Genomic DNA, 24,049 nt, shown 5'->3' on the forward strand with positions numbered 1-24,049 from the left:
TTCATGAACCATTCCTCCCACCCCCTCCACAACATCGTGGACAAACTGAGGAGCAGCTTCAGCAACAGAATCCTGCAGCCCCGCTGCTCTAAAGAGCAGTACAGGAAGTCATTCCTACCGTCAGACTATATAACTCATCTGTGACTTGGACTAAAGCATCACTTGAAACTTCTCAGTTACATTGACTGTGTTATTATGTTCATTTGTCTGCTGCTAGGTGAGTGTATATAAATGTAGGAGTTTTTCTTGTATATATTGTATGTATTGTTCTTTGAAATGCTGTTACTACAACTTAATTCCCCCCACAGGGATTAATAAAGTAATTCTGAATCTTAATCTTAATCTTAGTCTTACCTTCCTCCTGGTTCCAGACTGCTAACACTCTGAATATGAAGGCACTGAAGGTGGCAGCAAAGAAGCCCCTCCAGTAGTTCCTCACCGCAAAAAACGTGGATGTAACCTCAATACTGAACAGCACCCCTGCAGTGCACAAACACACACAAACATACAGAGTTGTTCCATTACACAACCAAACTGTATTCAAAAATCTGTTTAAGCAGCTTTTATTGATTGAGTTAAAAATTCACTGAGTCAGAAAATGAATTTGGTGATCAACATTTTTAATGAACTTCCTGTCCATCAATTGATCAAGTAGCTTTGGGGTTCCATGTTCATTATTAGCATCTATCGCTCTTTATTACAAAGAAGCTGACACTCATGATCTCTGATCAGGGAGTGTGCCACACATACTGTACTGATGTCAGTACAAGTTAGTCAAGTGACTCTAAATGAATGAGACAAAGTGTCAATCATGTCCAAAAACAAGCTCGATCTGCTTCTTGTTGTGTTGCCACAAGCGTCAATTCTATTCATCTGACACGATGCACACAACATAAATGTGCAAAAATATATTTAAAAACAATAACTCCAAAAAGACTGTTATTCTACTGAGAGAAAAAAGTAGCTCTAGTTTATACAGCAAATGTCAAACAGAGGAAAGCTGGTTTACACAGTGTGTACATCAGAACGATCGAACAGATAGAAGTTTGATGAAGATTAGAGTTCTTAAGAGATCTAATCAAATTAAATCTTAATAACAGCAGTAGAGAGAAAAAGGTCAGAAGTCCTTCAAGAGCTGGAAATGAAAATGTTAATGTAAATTTGAACATTTACATTTCTATAAGTGGGCGAGTCCATCTGTTGTAAGACACAGATGAAGGCAGAACAGCTACTGAGCAGACCAGATATGATTCATCACATGAGCAAATTAGTCTGTGTGGAGTGGGGTTGAAGTGGACACTTTCACCTAGACACTGAACAGGAAAGGTCTGGAGGTTAAAAGATATGATTCATCCCCTCGATTCCATGATTATCATTTTAAATCTGAAACAAGCGTTTGTTTTTTCTGGCCTTTCTGGGGCAGCAAAAACATCTCTTGTGTGGAGACTGTAAAGCATACAAAGCAGATCAGCATTAATATGGATTAGAAGTCATACTTCTGGCTTTCTTAAGCAACGGAAATCTAATATTAACTCTCTCTGTTTTGGTCTCTACCACCTGCTGCTGAAGGTGATGTCTGGTTCTCCCACTGTGCCTGTGGACGATGAGTTCAAAGCTACTTTAAAGCTGTGGTTCAACAGCACGAGTAAAGCCTTTAAATACAAATGTGTTCAAAGATGACTGCGACCTTTAATGCAAGTGAAGAATTCAAACATTTCGTACCCACAAATGGTGATTAGATGACAAATTGTATCCAAAACATCACTGTGACTGTTAATGTTCTGCAAAAACACTTTAAAATTCCTTCAGTCTTCGTCTTTTGTTTTGTAAGAGCTTGAAGGCAGCCCCTCTAGACTGATAATTCACTGAAGCACTGAAGCATAAATAAACATTTTCTGTACATACAGCATCAAAGATCACCCGAGACAGTGAAAACTCAAATATAAATATTCATGCAGCATGTAACGACAATCTGTCTGATAGCTGCTGAGACACGGTATCAAACAGTTAGACAGATATACTGACCAAGATTGGCATCCCGTGCTGCTAGCGGGGTAAATATTCTCTTCATCTAATTAGCTCCTGTAATTATGTACCATAATTAGATCCAGTTCAGTCAGAGGCTGCGGCCATGTTGTCTTACCTCCAATAGGGGCAGCGAAGCAGCAGCCCACACCCACCGCGCAGGCAGCCGACAGCATCTCCGTGTTCCTCAGCTCGTTCTGTCCAAGAGGAGTTAGACATACACACAAAAACCACACACACACACACACACAAATCCCAACAAGTGCACGTGCAAATGCCACAAACAAAACACAAGAAAAAATGCAGATGCAAAAAGTAAGTGCCAGTTTACAAATGCAGCAGTTTTATGGTAAACTGCTGTGTGAGATCACATGTTTCAGGTACATAGGAGGCCATAATTGAAAACCCAGGATTGAGTGCTGAAATCATGGAATGAGATGTTTGTACTGAAGCAAAGGCAACACAGATCGATGCCTCGCTGCAACGCTTCACTGAACAGAATCAAACACAGCGCAGACAAATGGAAGGACATCAATCTGTCTCAGCTTCTGAAATGGATAGCATGGATTATTAATGCTGATGGAATTGGAAATAAAGAAACTGGCTCGTGCATTCATACCTTGTTTCCCTCACAGGGCTCTTCCTTTAGCAGTAAAAATAAAAGAACAGAGAGAAATATGTGTGAGTGTAGAGGTTACCTTTTTTCCTCCTGCTGGAAGACAACACAAAATCAAACAAGCAGCCAATGAGCTTCAGCAAACACAGTCTGGACTCCAGAGAGGACTCAATTAACATTTTCTCAGACTGATTAGGCTTAGTGGCCACGTCGTTGACCCTGAGCCTTTTCTAACTGTGCTGTTTCTCTTCCTCCACATCACTCCAGTCTATCTTCCACCGCTGGTGAACAATGAGGAGAAGCACCGCACAGCGTCCAGTGCAGAAATAGACAGAAGCCCGGGGAGAGGTCTCACATGAGTGGAGGTGAGAGTGTGTCCTGGGGAATGGCAGAAAGTCAAAGAAACGTCAAAGACTTTTCAAAGAATGTCTTGTCTCAGTGTGTGTCTTTCTTTTCATCCTTGTGTCCGCCATCCTTCTCAATCACACCTGTTCAGCCGACAACATTAACAATGTGTTTTAATGTAAAAAGCTGTAACAAAATAACATCTATAAACTGATTTAATTTTACCAGCTACCCACACCAGTCTGCCCACAGAGCCTCAGTTTGACTCTAAACTGTGGAAATTATGTTGAAGGACGAGTAGTCAATCAGTCAATTAGTCATCTGACTAATGGAACATTTCAGCTTCTATTATAAAGATCAGCACACAGTGTGTCTGTTGGTGGTTGAAGGTCACCTCAGTGGTTGTAATGAGGGAGGTCCTAACGCTGCTCTTTCACTTTCCCCACACGGATTTGGGGTAAAATCAGACACTGTCCCACTTTCAGGCTTCAGTTGGTATCTAAATAGAGCACACTATAAACGTCTCTCAGTGTGAAAAGTGCTTTTTTTAGAAAGACATTTTTAATTGACCTTAGGGGCCCTACTGTATATGAAACCTTGAGATTTTTTCACTGGTCCTTTACCACAAATATCCTGTTTTTTACATTTTAGGTGTTTTTTTTTCTCTTCAAACCACAGACTTAATGTTGTCTAAAATGTGCTTTCCCAGCAGACATCCTGGTGAAACATTTAATGATAGATAATTATGATGCTCTTTTGAGATGTCAGAGGAACATCCTTTAAAGTGATGTTCTGCTGGAACAACATCAGTTTGTAATATCCTCACCATGTAAATCCCACCGAAGAGAGCAGCCATGAATTTGCTCAGGAGAGCGGCGCACAGACTGGCAACGTGCACGAAGGGCCCCTGAGAGTGTGGAGGGACGGAAAGAGCTGTCAGTAAACAGGATATGACTGAAGGCAGCACATTTAAAATGATGCGTTAAACTTCAGGGCTGAACCTACGCGCGATTAAACCCTGCTCAGAGTCACATTCAAGCTGCTTTATTACCTCCCGAATGGGAAATTCTATTAGCAGTAAATCATGTTTTTATTTCTGCAGCTATGACTTTAAAAAGACTTCAGGAACACTGTCAAGCTACCGAACATCTTTAATTTGCAAAGCCAGGAGGAGTGATGAAGGAAAAGTAAAGCCGCCTACCTCCTTCCCCAGAGGCATCCCACTGCCCAGGGCGCAGGTCAGGCCGATGACTTTGGCCACAAAGGTCTTAAACGTCAGATACTCCTTCAGGACCACGCCCCTGAGTATCGTCTTCATCTCAGGAATACCTGAACCTGAGCAAAGAAAAGGAGAGGTGTGATGATGGAGTGCAGGGAAAGGATGAGTTGAAGGGAAGCAATTACAGAGACGGAGAGGGGGGGGGGGGGTGAAAGGAATAAATGAATAGAAGAGGGGAGGAGGGGCTGATTGATATTCATATAGTTTTCTGTATGCACATCTCATCAGTGGTATCTTTTACGGATTTCCTGCAGATGTGACCACTAAGAAGCACACCTTGTCCTTGGAGCCCTTCTGCTGCACTACAGAGCCAATTACATTATACAAACACAGAAATATGACTGTGAATTAGTGATCTGAATACATACTGTATGTTTATGTATAAACTGTGTGTGTGTGTGTGTGTTTCTTACCCACAGCCTGAGGCGCTAGGATCTGTGTGAATCCAGCTGAGAAAGTGATGAGCACCACAGGGTAGGTGACCCAGGCGATGTACTGCAGGAGCATGTTACTGTCCAGTCCACCATACATCCACTTCTGTGCTGCACACACACATACACAGAAGCAGCTTCATCTTAGTATAATGCAGCACAAAACGTTTACCAACCAGCCTCTCTATCACTGATCCTCTCTTTGACCTTCCATTGTGCCGCCTTCACCTGTAACAGCTTGGCTTCTCCTCATTTATCATTCAGTTCACTTATTAACTGGCAGATTTCAGAGAATACAGAAGAAAAACTACTCACATCTAAACTGAGCCAGCTACATCTGAGAATCTATTTCTCTCCATTGCTTTGTCCAGAATAAACCAGCAGCTTTCACTCCTCAAAAGATCTTTTTCAAAAGTGCTCAGAAAGCATACACTGAAAAAAACCTTGCCTTAGGCAGAGGGGAACAGTGGATTTATAAATGTATGCAGTCACAGCAGAGCGGTGTTTCATTTAACACCTTCCAACTTTCTGTAGCTTTTTTGGCTTGAGATTTCTTTCTGTTTGTATTGGAGCAGAGTGCAACCTGTGAGTTTATTTCACTTTAGATCTTGATCTTGAAACAACTTGCAGATTTTCTACCAGCGTTAAACTGCAGCATGCAGCATTAGCACTGGTTCTGTGCGTAGCTATGCTGCTGCTGCTGCTGCAGAGGGGCAGTGCTGAAAATGTGCGCAATATCCAGACTTGTAGGCTACCTGTCTGTATTTACCACACAGTTCTGTGTATGTTTTCATGCTTCTGCTGGTCGCCTTCAACCTTTAGCATTTAGCAACTATTAGCATTGTGTCATCCTGAACAGATATGTTTACCACAAACTGCTCATGAAACATTGGCAGCACTGACAATATGGAGAAGCCCTGTCTACTGATATTGGTTACCGATATTTTATTGACATTAACAAGAAAATCCATCTTGTTTAACATCAATAAACAATAAAAACATCGTTATAGGTAAATGTTGCACTGTGGTTGGTGCAGTAATTTGTGTTATTTATGTGTTAAATATTAATGCAAGCACTTCCTGTTCCAGGTCAATATTACACAGTGAAAGTATGCCAGTCAATTAGTATTAATATTTTATGGCTATTCTACTTCATATGATGCCTTTTAGCAGTTCGTTATGAAGGCTGTCTCCTCAAGGAGTAGAGTCTGTCACCATCTTTCTGGCTCCCTGACACTTTTCTTACCTTCTTGGCAGAAGGCGATGGCGTAGTCCATGACCCAGCTGACCAGCGCCATGAGCAGCCCCAGCAGAATGAGGAAGATCCAGTCCTCCCCCACCCGTGAGATCAGGAACTTCTGGCAGCGAGATGCACACACTGCAGGCGCAGAGAAGAAAACAAAGTGAAAATCTCTTAATCTTCAAGGTGTGATGAGACCGCAGAGACAAGTGTGTGTGTGTGTAAGCTCAAGCGAATAAATGATCAGCAGAAGCAGCTTAAACATACATCACGTTTCTGATCCTCTATATATGCTAAAAGAGAGAAAAGGACGTTACACAAATCACAAACATAAAAAATACATTTTTCTGAGCCATGACTGCACATTAATCCCCTGATTATTGGAGAACAAATGAATTTGAGGGAAAACAAACAGGTTTCCTCTGTGTGAATAAAGGATCCAATCTGAAATGAAAACAGGAGAAAGAATAATGAAAACACACACTGAGCAGAGCAAACAGAGATATTATCCATTTACCAGGCAGTGCAGGGAACAATAATACAAAACTAAAGGACACTACTGTGGTGGTGAATTTCATGACAGTGAAAGTGTCGCTTTGTCTTCATCCACTTCGAATATGAGAACGTGGAGACAAAAACAAAGCTAGGTCATGGTTATAAATTCTACTATTACATTATAATCTATAACTCTGAGCTGGGTCAGCTAAAAGAAGCATCACTGCACTCATTTCTTCTCTCTTGTCTGCGGACACTGCCAAAGCCTGGAATTTACTTCAATATCCAGAGCATTCATAGATGTGCCCGTCCCCCGAGGGGCTAAAAATGTACTACTAACACATTTGCAAGATCCATACTTCATAAAAAACATCACAGTGGAGACACCTCAAGTTTGGAACTCATTAAGAGACACTCGTCATGGAGATGTGTGGAGAGCTACTCAAAGGAAAAAGATGGTACTAGTGATATTTTTATGGTAATCAATAAATGTTGATTTTACTATCTTTATTTCATATTTTAGATTTAAAAATAAATACCCCTTTTACCTCTGTTAAAGTAAGAATTGCATTTTTACATAAAACTACATATTCTTTATGATAGGCAACTGTGCATGTTTACTTTAGTAATCCTTTTTTTTTATTGCTGTATTTACACGTGGGATGAAATAACACAACAAAAAGATCTCTCCTTCCTCACACGTTTTCCTATTATACTTGAGGAAAGCTTAAAAAAGCAGAAAAAGAACTAAAATTAAAAAAATGCAGAAGAAAATGTGTGAAATCACACATCACACAGGAGCTGATCGTGGTATCCTGCTCATTTTTTTTCTTATTAACACCACATTTGTTTATTTTTTTCTGCTCTGTCAAAGCTGTTCTGCGTTGTTATTTTAAATGATTTGTGTACCTGTATAGAAACAGCAAATTACTATAATGACTGAATAAACACTGCGGCAGTATTTGTGGTGCAGGAGTCAGGTCACAATGGGATGCTGAGTCTCCTGAGGGAAACCAGGCACAACTGTGCATGACGGGGCAAGCTGCCCAGCAGCCAGGCCACCTGCTGGATGACAACTTGCCAGCAGAGAACGTACGCACATGGAGTACACATTCAGACAGACCCATCACACACATGGACACACGAAATGCTTCAGAAATGTTTATTATTTTTGTGTGATGTGTGATTGTGTCTTTGTGAGGACATTCGTAATAGATTTCCTGATCCTAATCCTCAAACAGCCCTTTGCAGGCATGTGAAGGACAGGCTAACACGTCCTCGCTTTGATGGTTTAAAAGTCAAGCCGATCCTCGTAAAGATAGTGATGCAAGTGTGCACACACATCCTGTCTGGCACCTGCGAAGCCACATACTTCCATGTGCGTCTTGGCTCGCGCTCACATCCGCAGGCTCAGTGGCGTTCACAGATGTCTTCGCCTGATCCTGTAATAAAAATCATACCCAACGGCAGACATTTTCTGCACCTCTGCTAGTCTCTCTGCATTGCATCACATGACACACACAGGTTTTAATTAGATGAAAATACAGCTGATCTTTCACCTGTACAGTTATTCATTATATGTGATATAATACAACTGAGGCTGAGGCTCTGAATAGAGATCTGAGTGTCACACCAGCTATAAAATCCTCCAAAAAAATCACTCTGGGTCAAAATAAACACAGTGAGGCAGAGCATGTTTTAAGCTCTCCATCACGACCGGCAGCACAGCCTTTAGCTGCATGTGTAGGATGCCTTGTTCAAAAGCTCCAGCTACTGATCTGAACCAAGGCGCGCACACTCTTAGTGCATCACCCACAGAGATGATGCTCCCACACACACAGAGGAAAACACTAAAACTACCACTTCCACCAAATGTGAAGGCTCTCTCTGTACACCTTACCTAACAAGACAAGAGCCCGGCCAGCCTGCGCGTCTCTCTCCAAAGAGGAGTCTAAAAATACACAAACACCTCCTGATCTACGGCCGCACACACACACACATAGCAGACAGTGAGCGCACAAATCACTGTGGCTGGCTGATGATCTGAGAGTGATTGTTTTAAATGGCTTCCATTACAGTGAACGAGTGAGGCTGGGCTGATATAATGTCGCTTTCACCTATGGTGCAATCCATCGCACTTTAATCAGATCTCTAGTCACAAGGGCACAAAGGCTGAGATGGATTCTGGAAAGCAGCCACACTGGTTCACTCTTGCAAGGAGCACGTGTGAAAACAAACACTTCCTGTCGCCTTTGTGTGTGATTATTGATAGATTATTTAGCTCAAAACCGCTTTTTAAGTCTTGGCTGCCCACAGACAAAATGGGAAACGGCAATTGCAACTTGATCTCATAAACTACTGAGCTGCCGCCAGTGTAAAACATCAGAGATCTGTGAATATATTTGTGCACAATATACAAGAATGTAGGCTTCACAGCACCTGTTTAACAAAGCAAGCCGTGACCCTGAAGTGTAGAAGGCAATGGGCATTTATTCACAGTAAAAAGTGAGTGGTTGAGTGTTTTAAAGGACCAGTGCCCTATGAAAGAGAACATGCATTTGTGCCTCTTCATGAGGATGCACATAATTACTTGACAAAGTCAGTGTGGCAGAAACCTGCAGTCATGTTAGTGATGCTTTGTACTGAGCAAACTGGATGTTTAAACATATTCTTCTATATTTATGCTGCTTCTCTTATTAGATTACACAGGTCATTGAGAGCACCTTAATCAATACAATTAACTGATCAATATTCACCAAATTTTTTTTTATTCACCAAATCAATAGTCAATAGAGTTACGACACGATGTCATCTGTGGTCCTGAACATATCAAACAATGACAAATGAAATGTGTCATTCGAAAAAACAACAACACGGTCATTGAAGATAAATACAGTTAGAATATCCCTACACACACACACAATCTGTCACTCCATAATTGTTGAGTGCATCAGTTTGAAGTGGCGCTCTCTTCTGGTGCCACTCCCTTATCTGCAGTCATCTGGGAAGACTAGATGTAAAATAATCTGACAGTTCAGATCAGAGTTCTGTTCACAGTGATGGAAACACACACACACACACACACACACACACACACAGAGCAAAGCAAACATCTCCACACACACAAAAACCCAAGCCAAGGAACACACTGTGGGGCACTGGCAGCCGGCAGAGGGTGCTGTCTTTGTTTGACATTGAGACAGCCCTTGTTTTCTGGAGGTCATTGCTCAGATCAGTCACATTTAATCGTGTTCACATCCTCTCCTGCTCCCTTGTGTCAGGTAGCCGCGCTGCTGTACTTTAAGAAGTCAGTGTTTTCACACAACTTTCATGCTTACTGGAGCGCTGCAATCTGCTGCTTCAGGGCTGCACGCACACACACACACACTGGATCCACTTTGTTTAAACACTGCATTGGTCTGACCTTCAGGACTACATGGAACACTTTGTCCCTGCAAGCACAGACTGGAGATGCTTTAGGGCTTGCTGTGTGATCATCACTTACACTGGCACTTTGCACAGGGGTCTTTCTCGTACTCCAGAAGGTCCGAAGCACGACTACGGACGCTTGTGTTCCTCCGCAGTCCACCTCCATCCCGCACCCCTCCATCACGTAGGCGGGCTGCCTCCTCCTTGGCATAAACACCCAGCTCCTGGGTGTACCGCCCATACATCTGTGTATATGGAAGACAGAGAAACAGAGTTTTCATACATGTGGAAAAAAAGTGTGTGAGCGTGTGATACAGCTGGGTTTGCTCTTATGTAGGGTCACAGTAAGACATTCAACTTCTGAGGCTTAAACTCTGAGTAAACAGAAGCCGTCTGCATCTCAAAACTCCACAGATTTCACAGCTTTTCTTTCTGAAATGAAAAATGCTCTCAGTTTTGACTCAGCAGTCATGTAATGACTTCTTTTCAGACAGATGAGCAGACAATAAGCTCCACCTGTCAGCTCCCAGCTGATTAACTCTGCAGGGCTGTCACACAATTGACTCTCAACAATGAGAGGCGGAGTTCACAGCAAACTACACACAATCAATCCTCTATAAAGACCGTGACTAAGGAAGGCCTGCTGTTGTCACAGTTTTGGCCAGTGTGTAGTTGCTATCACCATAATGGAACTTTTTAAGTGTCTGTTTGGTGTGGTTTTGTTATGTGGTGCTGCTGCCCAGTATTACAGGACACCTCCTCTGCAGAAATACCAACCATCTCTTCCTTCTCAGCAGCCTCCGCAGCAGTCGACGCTCCCTCCACCTGCAGCCCCCTTTGATAAGTGTCAGGTGGAGGAGGGCGAGAAGATCCGCTGTGGGACTCCAGATATCACCGCCAAGCAGTGTGGGAGCATAAACTGCTGCTTTGATGGGCGGCAATGCTACTATGGCAAAGCAGGTATCTGTGTGCTCTCACACATTATGCAACATATCTGAATGGCTGTAATATTCATTAATACTGTTTCCTTATTTAGTGACTGTGCAGTGTACCAGGGATGGCCAGTTTGTGGTGGTTGTGGCCACCTATGCCACCTTACCACCAATAGATGTGACTTCAATAAGGCTGCTGGCAGACGACCCGCTCTGCAGCCCTGTCGACTCCACCTCTGCCTTTGTCATTTTTCAGTTCACTGTGACAGAATGTGGAACTACAATTAAGGTACATTTTTGTTGATTGTGTTAAGTCTTGAGTCAATAGTCAAGTACTGTGACATCATTTATGCAAAATAAAACAAACTTTGTGACAGCAGGCTGGTATTTTAAAACTATGGTATTTCAGTTGTAATTGTTTCATGTCTGCAGTGCCCCTCAAGTAAAACATTGATGTAATTTAATCTATTTTGTGCAGACACATTCATTTTCACCTACAATCCTAACCTTAACACCTACCCTTAACCAGTTGTTTTAATGCCCAATGTCCCAAATCACAAAGGGGACAAAGGGAGAGTGACACTCACTCTCCCTGCCACTCACCTTCACCAAACTAAAGCCACATGGTGCATACAAACAGGAGCTCCTCTCTAATGTAGATGTTCTACAGTGGAATCACCAATTTGTACAAATAAGTGGATGCTTCTTGTTGAGACTGTGTTGGTCTCTTTCTGCAGGAGGAAGAGGGTTATGTGATCTATGAAAACCACATGTCATCCTCATATGAAGTGGGAATTGGACCCAGAGGATCAATCACCAGGGACAGCCATTTTGAGTGAGTACTTCAACATGTCCACAATCATAATGGCCACACGCCTTTGGGCACTGTGGTAGTTGAGTTATTATTAAAACTGCATATGTCTGTGTTGGGACTGAACCATAAATGCTTCTGCTCTGCCCACAGGTTATTGTTCCAGTGCAGGTATTCTGGTACATCTGTGGAGGCTCTCATCATGGAGGTGAACTCTATTCCACCGCCTGTGCCAGTTGCAGCACTTGGACCCCTACGAGTGGAGCTCAGACTGGGCAGCGGACAGTGTCGTGCTAAAGGATGTGTGGAGGGTAAGTAGCAAGCAGTGTTAATTTTGGCAGCAATTTCTGATTTAGTTTTTATTTTAGTCTTGTGACTAAAATGTCATTTGATTTTAGTCACGTTTTAGTCATCAACATTTTTTAACTTTTAGTCTAGTTTTAGTCGACTAAATATCAAAGAATTTTAGTCGACTAAATCTGCCGTGGATTTAGTCGACTAAAATTCTATGATATTTTTTCATGAAATAATTAAGGTTTGAAGTGCAAAAAAAACAGGCGCAGCTTTAACTTGTGTTATTTGAAACAAACACCTCTAATTGCTATGACCTTCTCACAAAAGAACCAGTGAACAGTGAGCTGCTCTCCCTGAATACGCTGTTCAGTCATGACCTTCTTCATGAATACTCCATAACTACAGCAAAATACTTCAGTGACAACTTACAGTGCGCATGCTGTAAAACCATCAGCAGCGGTGTCTTCATTTATAGATTTTGTCACGTGTATGAACGGAAGTTAAGATGACTCATCTGCAAACGTCGCTTCAGGTTTATTGTATTTTCATCGCTGATAGTCGCTCCGCACGGTTTGTCTTGATATCAAACGTGTCCGTGTGTCTGTTCTTCTCCTGTGTTGTGTTACCATGCATGAGGACGCCTTCTTCCAGCATCGCACGGTAACGTCCTTACGCAGAGAGATCACTTCTGATTGGCTCTCTGCCGCCTTCTCCTGATTCGTCCCTCCCTTCCACAAACAAAATTTGCTCTGATTGGATCTCGTCTCCAATAATTTCGTCTCGTTTTTATTCGTTGACGAAAGTGTCAATACATTTCGTCTTCGTTTTTGGCACCGTGCGTTAGTTTTTATTTAGTTATCGTCTCATTTTTATCAGCAAAAAAAGGTCGTTAACGAAAACTATGACAAATGATTCGTCAACAAAATTAACATTGGTAGCAAGAGAGCTTTTATTGATACAATGCATTTTTTTTTTTGTGCTAACACGGCACTACTCATAATTGCAGTAAAAGCAGCATACAGCTCCTTCTATGCACCATCGGACTACCCCATCACTAAAGTGTTGCAGGAGCCTGTTTATGTTGAAGTACGTCTGGTGGAGAGGTCGGATCCAAACATTGTCCTGAATCTGGAGCACTGCTGGGCCACCTCCACTCCAAATCCTCACAGCCTTCCACAGTGGAGCCTTCTGGTTGATGGGTGAATAAAAACAAACTGAAAATCTGCAACCAAGGTAAATTTTTTTTTTTTGCTCGTACTAAACACTACTCTTACAGGTGTCCATACAATGATGACCGATACCTGACCACAGTGGTTCCTGTGGACAGCTCCTCTAAGCTTCAGTACCCAACCCACTATAAACGTTTCATCGTTAAGATGTTCACGTTTGTGGATCCAGAGTCCTACGCTCCTCAGCAAAACACAGTATGACTGACCTTACAACTATGGTCTCAACAGATCTAATTTCCTCAACTAAATGTGCAACCTTTGTTTCCCTCTTTCCAGGTGTTTATCCACTGTGCTACAGCTGTGTGTTTTCCAAGCAGCATGAACTCTTGTGAACAGCCTTGTCTTCGGAAACGTGAGTATTTACAGTTGAATACCATGAAAGCAGTTCCTTGAATGGCCACTTGAGGCTGTTAATACATGCAAAGCTATGGCTGAAATTCCACCCTGACAATTTTAGCACTGTTGATCTAACGGAATCTTGCTTCTTTCAGGAAGAGCAGTGGCTGCAACACAAAATGTCTTCTCAAGTCGGAGGGCTGTCGTCTCGAGTGGTCAGCTGATCCTGACCAATCGATGGACATGATCGGTGCCAAACTGAAGCAATGAGTAACTGCTGGCTGTCATATCTGACTTTTAATAAAAGCTTGTTAAAGCTGGTGCCTTACAATTGTGTGTTTTGCTATATTTGAAGGTCAGTTGCTGGGGTGGATTTCACACAGAGGTGGAGTAGTCGAGCCAGTAATGTGACCTCTGCCTCCTTTGTGATTTGTGCTGAGGAATCACAAGGTTGCATTACAGCTGGTTACTCATCGCATCATTAATGGGGGGGAAAAAATCTTACTGTGGCTGTGAAACGCATGTTTTTCAGATTTTGTTTAGAAAGCTTTACCTTCCTGGAAAGCTGTTGTGCTTGACTAGAAACATCAGGTTTACAGCACTAGTGTGGCATGAACACCATTCGAACACTGATCTCTTCCTGGCATGCCACATTAAGATGAGCAGCACGACTCCTCCAGGCGTGCTGCTCGTCTCCTTCCTGCTTTTTTTTTGATAATGCTCCCTCTAGGTTTCTATGTATTCTACAACTTGCAACATCTCCCCTCCACTGCTCTGTGCACCACCTCTCTCTTTGTCCCACTCCTCCTCCCTCTCTCATTGAGATGGGCATCACGACTCCTCCAGACTCTCTCTTTCTGCTCTCGTGAACAGGAGGTGCAGAGGGAAAGCAGAGCAGCCTTATAGGTTCAGAATGAGTGACTGACGAGCAGATATGGGAGGGGGGAAGGGGGGGGCATGCTGTCAGGATGCTCCATCTCTCTCCACTTTAACCTCCAACCTGCTGGGGAAGCATTAAAGCAAGATGCAGCTATGCATCACACGCAGACAGCAGCACTGCCTCATCTTTAAGCCACATGGCAAACGGTTCTCTCACGGATCAGCCAATACAGGCGCAGAAATGATGAGCACTAACAGCAGCTGCTGTGTGGATGTATGTAAACATATCAGTGAAGAGAAAATGTAAACAGCTTTTGCCACCGGTTAAAAAGGCTGTCAATTAAACTGAGAGATTGCATGTGTGTGGCATGAAATGAAAAAAATAACAAAAACTGGCTCATTCAGCCCAGTCCCACTAATATTCCACATCAACAATGAGTCCATGTAGAATATGTCGCCTTTCATTGTGATTTTAAAATGAGGTTTACAACTGTTTGGATATGTCCAATTCTAGTAGCTGTTTGGGTATTCACATCTGTCTCCATTTCTGTTCAGATTTGAAGCTGCAGTGAGGACAAAATGAATCCAGCATTGTAACCCGAACTATCGTACCACATCGATCATCAATTTATCACTCTGTCATGTCATGTAATGTACATGTAATACAGGAATGTCTTGGGTTTTGGAAAGCAGTTTGTTGCTGCTTTAAGCAGCCAACAAATCAACATGACTGCTCCTTTCAGGCCAATATAGTAAAGTACACCAACAAGGAAACATACTGTGAATCACAGCTGATTGTCAACAATGCAACAAATGAGGGTAGAGGGTAGAGGGGTTGGTGAAAGTTATAACTTTATTCTAGACTTTCCTTCAGGAAGGTAGGGTTTGTGTCCCATGTTGGACCATTACTTTTGTTTACAGTCACTGTTTTGTTTGGTTTACAGAAGCTTCGTTTTCTTAGAATACTGAATGAAACCCTGTAAACTTGTAAACCCTGAACCACCATAACTCTGCACAGCTGAGGGGAGCTGCAGATTCAGTGATGATTCCAACACATCCTCACATACAAACAACAGAACAGGGCGACTATCAAAACAGCATACAACGCTCAGCCATGACATTCTGACCACGGGTGAAGTGATTAACACTATCTATCTGCTTACCATGGAACCTGTCAGGGTGTTACTGCACAGCGTGAGAACATTTTGTACTCAAATTTTAACGTGTTAGAGGCAGGAAAAAGACATTTTTTGAGTCATTTTTCAAGTGATGGCTAGATGACTGAGCCACAGCAGCTCCAACCCTGCAGGTCTTGAGGGTGTTCCTGGTCCTCAGTACCTATCAAAAGTTGTCAGAGGATGGAAAGTCAGTCAACCAGTAACTGGTCACGGGTGGCCAAGGCTCACTGAAGCATGTGGCGAGCCTGTGTGGTTGGTCTGATGCAGCAGAGGTGCTACTGCAAGCAAAAATTGCTGAAAAAGTTGCTGCTGCTTTTGATACAAGGGTGTAAGAACACAGTGCATCATGGATTTATACAATTGTATGTGGATGTTGTCCCAGGAGCTAACATGAGGATGTTTTGGAATATGTATCTACCATGTCTATGTAGACAATGTTTAGCATTTGACTTGCTGAAGTCACAGAAGGTGTGGTGGATAGCGATGGTCAACTTCAAAGAATATGTGCTTAGCTGGTGTTGATTTTAGAACCTTTGTGGCATTAAATTAGGTTCAGGTTCAGGCAATATTATTATATTATATTCCACACATTTTCTTTTCTGCATTGTAACAAGTCTTGCAAAGTGTTTTGCAAAAAGAGCATTCATGTGGGATCTCAATATCATAAACTAAAGATAGAAGGGACTCATCGCAGTGGAGCGCTCGGTGTCTAAAGATCCAGTGAAGTAGAGCATGGAGGAGTGTGTCAGACACATGTTATCGTCACTACGCTGGGAAATTAAAAATCTATTAACAGCCACACCACATCTGAACTTTCTGAAATGTATGTGTTGGCAAACAGCTTCTCATGCGCCCACACAGTACGCTATAGACACACAAACACACACCCACCACCAGCATCAGACAAACTCCCACTAGGGCTATAAACGGGGCCTGTTAGTGTGTCTTTACTCGGGCCTGTGTGAAAGCGATCACTGGCCATCTGGAGCACGGCCCCCTGGGAGAGCAGCAGGCGGGACCCTGTGGGTTAAATGAGCTGTTATCTGTAACCAGTTTACCTCCCACATCACAACCCTGTAAACCAGTTCAGCTCCCGCCTCCCGCTGGTTGGTATTGACAGAATGCTAGTAGATCGTAATCCTCACAGAGAGAACAAAAAGTGTGTTTGCCACAAATAAACTGGTGTCGAAAACTGAGAGGTAATTAGGTCACAAAGGGAAGGAAGCAGCAGTGATGGCAGCCTGTGGACGGCAGTGTCACCTGGTAGTCAATCACACAAAAATAAATGAATGATAACTTTTGATGGTAAAAAGTGTCAGCCTCTCTTACACTGGGTCAGAGCACTACATCTATTTAAACATAAACACAAGCAGCAAAACCACCACTGGCATAAAACCACATTTTAAATGTATATCCAATATCATCATCAAGTGTTTTTGCTCCAGATTTGGTTCCTGATAATTGATATATGTAGCTCTTCATCTGCTCTAACGGCTTCTCCAGCTTGTCACACACTGTGTTTGTCTGCAGTTCAGCGCTGAGCTGCTGTACAGTTGGTTTGTTTCACTGAATACAGCTGGCAAAAATAACACTTTGAGAGAGAACCAAAATAGGTGCAGACCTGACTCACTATAACTCTCTGTAAAGCCAAGTGGAGCCGCAGTTTTGGATGTTGATGTTTTCAACACGTACAAAAGCCTTGTGCAATAACTACAGATTAGGCTGTTTGCCAGTAATTCCTAACACAAATCTCACATGTGAAGTTCAAACAGAGGTTGCTGTGGTTCATGTCTGCTGTTTGACTTCATTATCATTTCACTGGCTGTTTGAATTGAGGTTCAGGCACCAAAATTTAGAAAAGGGTCTTTGTTTGGGTTATAAGAAAACATTTGTTACATATTGTAAGGCACACTTTTCTCATCTACAACAAGCTTCTCCTTTTTTTGCTATCATGTTGATGTGTCCCATCTTGACCAGAGTTTACAGGCACCTCTCACAAAACTTTGACTCCTACTGTTGTTTTATTGGTGCCACTGGTTTTGTGTCTTGTGGTGTCTTTGTAAAGGTGAAATTTTTCACATAGCTACGTAGTAGTGCTTCCTGAGATGCTGTCCGCTCTGATTGGTCAGCTCCAGTGGCCTGGCCGGTGAGAATATAGTACGTGACATTAAAATATACCACTAAAATGTCCAGCTAAATCTAAATTACTGACATTACTTTGTTGCAGATGATGTTTACTCTGTATACTGGCCATGAAACTGCACTATATAAATGCAGTAATCTACAACTAGTGTCACCACTATGCAGCGTATTCACCATGCAACAAGCGACACTTACTGTACAGGATCACCCACCGTCTTTTTAGCAAGAAGACAGCACCACATGTCCGCCAACTTTCTGTCTTCTGCGTAAGACCCCCCACTTTACTGCTACATCACTCACTCTGCCACCTTTCTATGTCTGTCCATGTGCAAGCCTAGCACCACAGATGAGCTAAAAAGTTCTTTATTATTCAGCAATTCCCAAGACACTGTAGGATAATTTATTCATCGTGAGGACACAGCAAGGACAAATATTGACGTGCTGGCGATGAATGCTTGTAAAACTTTCATCCATGCTGCTTTTTATTAATACATATTCATAAGTGGATTTTAATCTCTTCTAAAACTGCAGGCGTCAATGCAGGAAGACTGATGGAAGCTTCAGACCCTTAAACTCCTATACAATGTTACGGCAGTGTGATTACTTAAACGTGTACTGAGTGTGTATTGATGAGACCAAGGGAGCACTAAAGCACTGGAGCTAATCTGAACCCGGTCGCCTCCAGGGACGAGACAGAAAATTGAATTACTGGAGGAAGTGACAACTTTGACTCATCCAGCTGTCCACATTTGCATTAATATAGGTTGGAGAGGCTGCTTTAAAACAGTTAGCTATGAGTCAGAGCTATCTCTCTCTCACACACACACGGGGTGAAATAAACATGCACAACCTTGATGCAAGCGAGCAGACTTTAGCACACCTGTGAAACCCAGACAAGTGACAATATACCGCGACACACTCCAATCACAGTAGAAAGCAGCACAAAGGAAAGTGGAGGCAGTGGCTGGGGTGATGTCAGGGTGACTAAAGCATCAGGCAGAGACGGTGACATGTTGTCAGAAAAAGACTTGAGGGAGGGAGCGGGTTGTTGTGTACATATCCTGACACTCATCCTCAGAGATTATGTCTGCAACAGGTTTAAAATGAGCCTTAGAACATCGACTGCAACAGCATTTAAAGACATAATAATATGTATTTTTTGCTGCAGAGGATAATATTTCAAGGTTCTTAAAGCTACAGTGTGGAGCTTTTAGCTCCCTCTTCTGGCAGTAAAAGGAATTACAATTACAATTTTAGCTCTGGCAAACAAGCAATTTTATGCCAGTGTAAAATATATTATTACAGGTGCACTGGAGTGGGAATGTTGTCACAGACTAGATTTAAAATCCTGGCATGCTGGGACACTGAAATGTATCTGGCACTGATAGGCTTAATCCACATTTTATGAAGTTACTTGGCATCGGCTTGAATGCAACAGATGTCTATGTAAAGGTATGACACTGTGGCTCTAAGTGTACCATGCCTTTTGTTTTATGTAACAGTAAGGATCTGTGATTGCTGCTGCATTCTTACTTCACTGGGAGAGTCCTACCACCGAGCTATAGAAAGGATCTGACGTGCAGTTACACATCCAGCTGGCTGAAAGTCAAACATATGCTCAGGTGGCTTGAACCCTCACAGCTCACCCATCAGCTTCACTTTGTAAGATTTCACAAAACATATTGTCAGCATAATTCATATGGTGCACTGTTACACAACAGAAAGGGACTTGATTGATTATGCATCAATATTATTGTTACTGTATGTATACTTTTTAACTCTACACGTCCTGTTTTGCATTAGAACAGTTCACTTCTGTATGTTGTTGATCGTTACCTCATATTTAGTATCATGCATATACACTTTTGCAGCTGTTGAGTACTCATTTTGTTTTTTCAGTTTGATCATACCAATGATTTAGTCTTCCCTGCATCTTTTCATTTGGTGACTGCAAGTATTTTAACATTTTTATTATGGATGCTATGCAGTTTTTTTAAATGATACCCTTGCTTGGTGAAATAAGTGTGGTCTATTTTAGGAGTCAAATTAAATTAGATTTTTTTTTTTAATGCCTGCAGTCTCTGCAGTGGCCTGTTCAGTGAGCAAGCAGGTAACGGCACTATTTGGAAGTGACAGGACCCGAAATGGACTCAAGCCAGCCTCTGTGTGGGAGAACGGACAGAATGCTGACGATGAGGAACTAGACCCCCCTGAAGAGACAGCACTTTTGTGTGTGTGTCTGTGAAGCTAAAGCAGAAAAAGAGAAAGGAGCTAAAAATATCTGTATACAGTACGGACTTGAATTCTCTTCTAATGTTTGTGGTTCTTTCATAAATCACAATTGCAACCCCCAAATCATCCACCAGCATCCTTTGTATCTGGAACCCTACTGGTCTGTGACACTTTACACTAAACCATACAAAAGAGAAGACAGGCACCAAATCTCACATTGGTGAGTCCAGCTTGCTCGCTCAGGAGACAATCTGTGTCTGATTTCCGCATAGTGTGTGCTGAAATGTGCACGGTTAGTACTGAATGTCTGCACTATTATTCTATGATTCAAACACAAGTATCATCCATCCATCAAGACTGGATTTTACAAATATTCTCTGTGTAGTATCTACCACATACTGAGCTTTATGAGTGTTAATGGTGTTGTCAGTGCAGTAGGTTGTATACAGTTCTGTGGTGCTGCAGAGCATAGATGGTGCAGGTAGAGGTGGGGGTGGCTCCCCCCTCTCTCAGGTGGGTATTGACTTTGATGCCTGCAGCAGTCAAATCCTCACGCCTCCTGCTGCTGTAGGGACATAAACATGCTGTCACTAACATCTGCTCTTACAGACACTCATTTAAGCCTGTGAGTATGTAGGCAGGTACATATGCGTAGTCGCTGTGCATACCCTCCCACACTCACACAGACAGTACACTCACAAACTCATTGCACATGCCGGACTTACAGGGCGAACCTGCCCACGCTTCTGAAGAGAGAAAACACACGCGTGGACCATATGACACATCCAGACCTCCCACACCTTCTGAAAAAGGTGTCAGATGGAAGGCTGAAACACTCCGACACCAAGTCGCCTCAGCGCTGTCTGCCTCTTTTCTTATCTGACCTGCCTCTTGTCCATTTTTTTTTAAACCTGCTCTGTTGCTCCATCCCACGAGACAGCAGCAAGGCAAACAGCCACTGTCCATGCTATCCCATCATGCACTGCACCTGACAGTTGTAGAAGCCAGTGACCTGTGCACAGAAACCAGTGGCTGCTGCCTGAAATAAAGCTCATTCACACTGGCTTCCCTTATGAATATGTTAATGGTTATTTTTTGCTCTTGTCTTGGATAATGAATTTAGAGAAGTTAGTGCAGGCTGTTTAATGCTTTCTAAGCAATTTCCAAAAAATCAGGGTTTGTGCAGCATCAGTGCACAGTATATGAATGAGTGTCATTTACATAGGAGAAAATTGTTTTCTTTAGGGTGGCTTTTACTAGGAAATGTGGCCATTTACAACACAATTATATCTGTTACTCAGTCATTAGTATCACAACGTGATGGTGACCCTCATGTTTTATCTTAATAGACTGCCACACTGCTCAATGCAACAATATGACACATCATTTTTTTATTTCACATCTTGGTAAAGTGACCACCTGGTGGTTTTATTAGAAGACTTTTTACAGGAAATGTGTAAATACAGAATTTAAAAGGCATTTTGTTTTTAAGTACAATAGCTCTGAATGAAGAGATGACTTTTCACTGTGCTTCTTCCTCCTGGAGAAGTTATCAGACAGAATCTCTCTGCATTTCTCTATCTGCTCTGTGTCATCTGCTCAGTCCTGCTACAGCAGCGGTGCCAAAATCCAAAGCATAACTGAAAAATCCTCTCAGTCTTGCTGATGGCAAACAATGAAACACAAAAGCTCCTTTTGTCAACATTACAATCCAATTTTAGACTGCAGCTACACCTGCAAGTAACTCTGTGAGCCTTCACTTATCCATCTCTAAACATCAATCTGTTTTTCAAGAAGGAAAAACACAGATGCTACATTTCACCTGGGGGGGAAGCATATTTGATCAATAGTGCTGCCACACTGTACGTAGACGCAGTCACATGTGCAGAAGCAAACCTGCATCTATTTTTGGCTGTGGTGGTCTGGTATGCAGTGAGCGAATGATAAAGCAATTGATCTGAAACCTATGGCCAGAGGAGAGGGTGGAGGAGACGGCACATTCCAATCCTCAGAGGCTCCGACTGCCATTTTACATTACTATTGATTTTTACACAGAGACATGGAGCTCGGCATCGATCTTCACACCAAAGAGAGTGGGAAAAACACATCTGTACCACTTGGGCCCAACACAGCCGCATGAAAAACTGACCAGCAAATCTCATCTGTGGCCAGTGTGCACATGTGCAAATGCATGCTTCCACGAGAAAAAGGGAAAAAAAAAACGGGAAGACAGAAGAAAAGAGACAGTGGAAATCAGCAGTGAGTGACACTAGTCCTCTGTCTATCCCTTTGTCTGACAATAGAACTCCCAGTTAACTCCCTTAGGCTATCACTGTCAGTCCTGCAATGACATGAGTGTGGAAGTAAAACTGGTGCATGAGGCAATTACTATTCAGAAACACTCCACTTTTAGTTCCTAAGTAAAAAGGCCGCTCTGGCAAACAGGAAGGGCTGAGAGGAGGGTGACAGGGGAACAGATGAGGGGGGGCACAACCGGGGACAAGATCTGCAGGAGAAACAGAGCAGATAAGGAAACATGGGACGTGAGTGAAATACGCTGAGCAGTGCAGGGCTGAAATTTATATTTCAGGGATATTAACATAATGACCCATCAGGCTGGACGTGAATAGATAGAAGAAGAAGCCATACATGCACAAATTGATCTGACATGAGTTGGTGAAATCTAAATTGATAAGAATTAATAATGAGGGTGGGTGCAGGCAGAGGTGATGCAACACCTGTGGATCAAGGTGAATGAATAGAGAGCGTGGAGGGAGGAGGAGCACACCAAACCGCTGTAATACTGGTGGTATTTAAACACAGCAGCTGCGCACAGCCTCCTCCTGCCCTCCTGCAGGAGCACACAGCAGCAGCTCTGCCTCCATTCATATACATGCCCGACGCATGACGTCTGAAAACATCCGAAACTCACCAAAGTTTGTTGGTACTGGAGGGTCCGGTTTTCGGCCTTGTCCTTCACCATTGCCGCAATATCCTCATTAAGACACCGAATCCGAGACTCAGGAACGCGCGGGGCGGCCGCTAATTAATCTGCGGAGGCGAGCTAAGCCGACACATGTGCGCTGTGTAACAGGTTTCCAGTCATGATCTCTCCTGCATGGTGCAAAGCGCCGCTGCCACGTTGCGTGAGGGTGTGTGTGTGTGTGTGTGTACGCGCCAGATGAGCGTAGAGCCGGCTGGAGGCTCACAGCAGTGCTGGTGTGGTTTAACTGCGAAACACCGCCTCCCTCCTCCAGTCTCACTGTGCTGCCGTGTCTTTCTGGAGTTGCTGGATGTGATTCTGATCAGGGGTTTTGTGAGTGTATGTGTGTGAAAGAGAGAGAGAGAGAAAAGGCAGGTGCAGGTACGTGACTGTTTGGACAAACCGCGATGTGTGTTGTAGTATGCGTGGTGTTTTGTCCCTTTGCTCCCGATTTGAGTCATTACTGGATTGATCAAGTGTGATGAGTAATGCACAGAGGTTTATAGAGCTCCATCAATGTCAGAAAGAGAGGCTCTCTGCAGAACAGAGAGAGGGGTCTCAGCACCTATAACTGACTTTATGTGTCATTTATACTTCATAGAAATGGTTGGATCCAACTGTCACATAACAGGAGAGATGGTCTCATTGATTTTTATGCTATGTTTATGGTTTTTGTTTGTTCTGAATCAAGAAAATTGTTAAAAATCAAAGCAAATTTGGGCTGTGGCCTACACATTGGAGTCAGTGGTTTGAGAAGAACTTGAGTTATAAAGCATATCTTACATGCACATGTGGTTCCATTCTAGTAGTAACTGTTGTAGTGTACCTGTATTGGATGATTTCAAGACTGACGGAGAAAATGCAACATTGCCCTTGGAGCTATCACCTATCCTGGACGTGTGATGGTTAATGCAGAACGTCCACAGTAACAGGGAGGCGCTGCTGTTGTCACAGTGTTGTCTGAAACCTTTTTACTTTCACTTATGGAGAATGGGAGGATAGGGATTAATGGTTAATTCATGGTTTAAAAAAAACAAAGAGCTTTTCACAACATCAAGTGTTTTATGATGTACTGGCCCATCTGTCAAATTATCGACCACCAGTGGTGAAAAGTCATTCCCTGAACAACACCTTTGATTTGTCGTCTAAAGACACAGCCGCAGGTGGACACTG

General features: G+C 42.8%; 2 protein-coding genes across 2 annotated transcripts in view; one reads left to right on the forward strand and one right to left on the reverse strand.

The window, feature by feature from the left end:
• The window catches only part of clcn2a (chloride channel, voltage-sensitive 2a), a 34,157-nt gene extending 11,120 nt beyond the window's left edge, over window positions 1-23,037 (reverse strand). Inside the window, exons 1-9 of the mRNA XM_028428408.1 lie at window positions 22,826-23,037; window positions 9,937-10,105; window positions 5,943-6,074; window positions 4,679-4,807; window positions 4,188-4,321; window positions 3,813-3,893; window positions 2,645-2,668; window positions 2,144-2,222; window positions 355-480 (exon numbers count right to left, since the gene is read on the reverse strand). Of these exons, the coding sequence (XP_028284209.1) occupies window positions 355-480; window positions 2,144-2,222; window positions 2,645-2,668; window positions 3,813-3,893; window positions 4,188-4,321; window positions 4,679-4,807; window positions 5,943-6,074; window positions 9,937-10,105; window positions 22,826-22,876 (925 nt within the window). The 5' untranslated portion in view covers window positions 22,877-23,037. The remainder of the gene's footprint in view (window positions 1-354; window positions 481-2,143; window positions 2,223-2,644; window positions 2,669-3,812; window positions 3,894-4,187; window positions 4,322-4,678; window positions 4,808-5,942; window positions 6,075-9,936; window positions 10,106-22,825) is intronic.
• Window positions 10,474-13,793, forward strand: LOC114450357 (zona pellucida sperm-binding protein 4-like). Its single transcript, XM_028428405.1, has 8 exons — window positions 10,474-10,820; window positions 10,897-11,081; window positions 11,530-11,627; window positions 11,757-11,914; window positions 12,904-13,096; window positions 13,174-13,321; window positions 13,403-13,478; window positions 13,618-13,793. The coding sequence occupies exons 1-8, from the start codon at window positions 10,547-10,549 to the stop codon at window positions 13,707-13,709; spliced, it is 1,224 nt and encodes a 407-aa protein (XP_028284206.1). The 5' UTR covers window positions 10,474-10,546; the 3' UTR covers window positions 13,710-13,793.
• Window positions 23,038-24,049: the final 1,012 nt, after the last annotated feature.

Source organism: Parambassis ranga, chromosome 17 (genome assembly GCF_900634625.1).
Source record: "Parambassis ranga chromosome 17, fParRan2.1, whole genome shotgun sequence".
In the NCBI taxonomy this organism is placed as follows: Eukaryota; Metazoa; Chordata; class Actinopteri; family Ambassidae; genus Parambassis; species Parambassis ranga.

Coding starts and splice junctions, on each gene's coding strand:
- LOC114450357 (XM_028428405.1), top strand. CDS start 10,547: ATGGAACTTTTTAAGTGTCTGTTTGGTGTGGTTTTGTTATGTGGTGCT. Junction 11,082..11,529: donor AATGTGGAACTACAATTAAG/GTACATTTTTGT, acceptor CTCTTTCTGCAG/GAGGAAGAGGGTTATGTGAT. Junction 13,322..13,402: donor ACGCTCCTCAGCAAAACACA/GTATGACTGACC, acceptor CCCTCTTTCCAG/GTGTTTATCCACTGTGCTAC.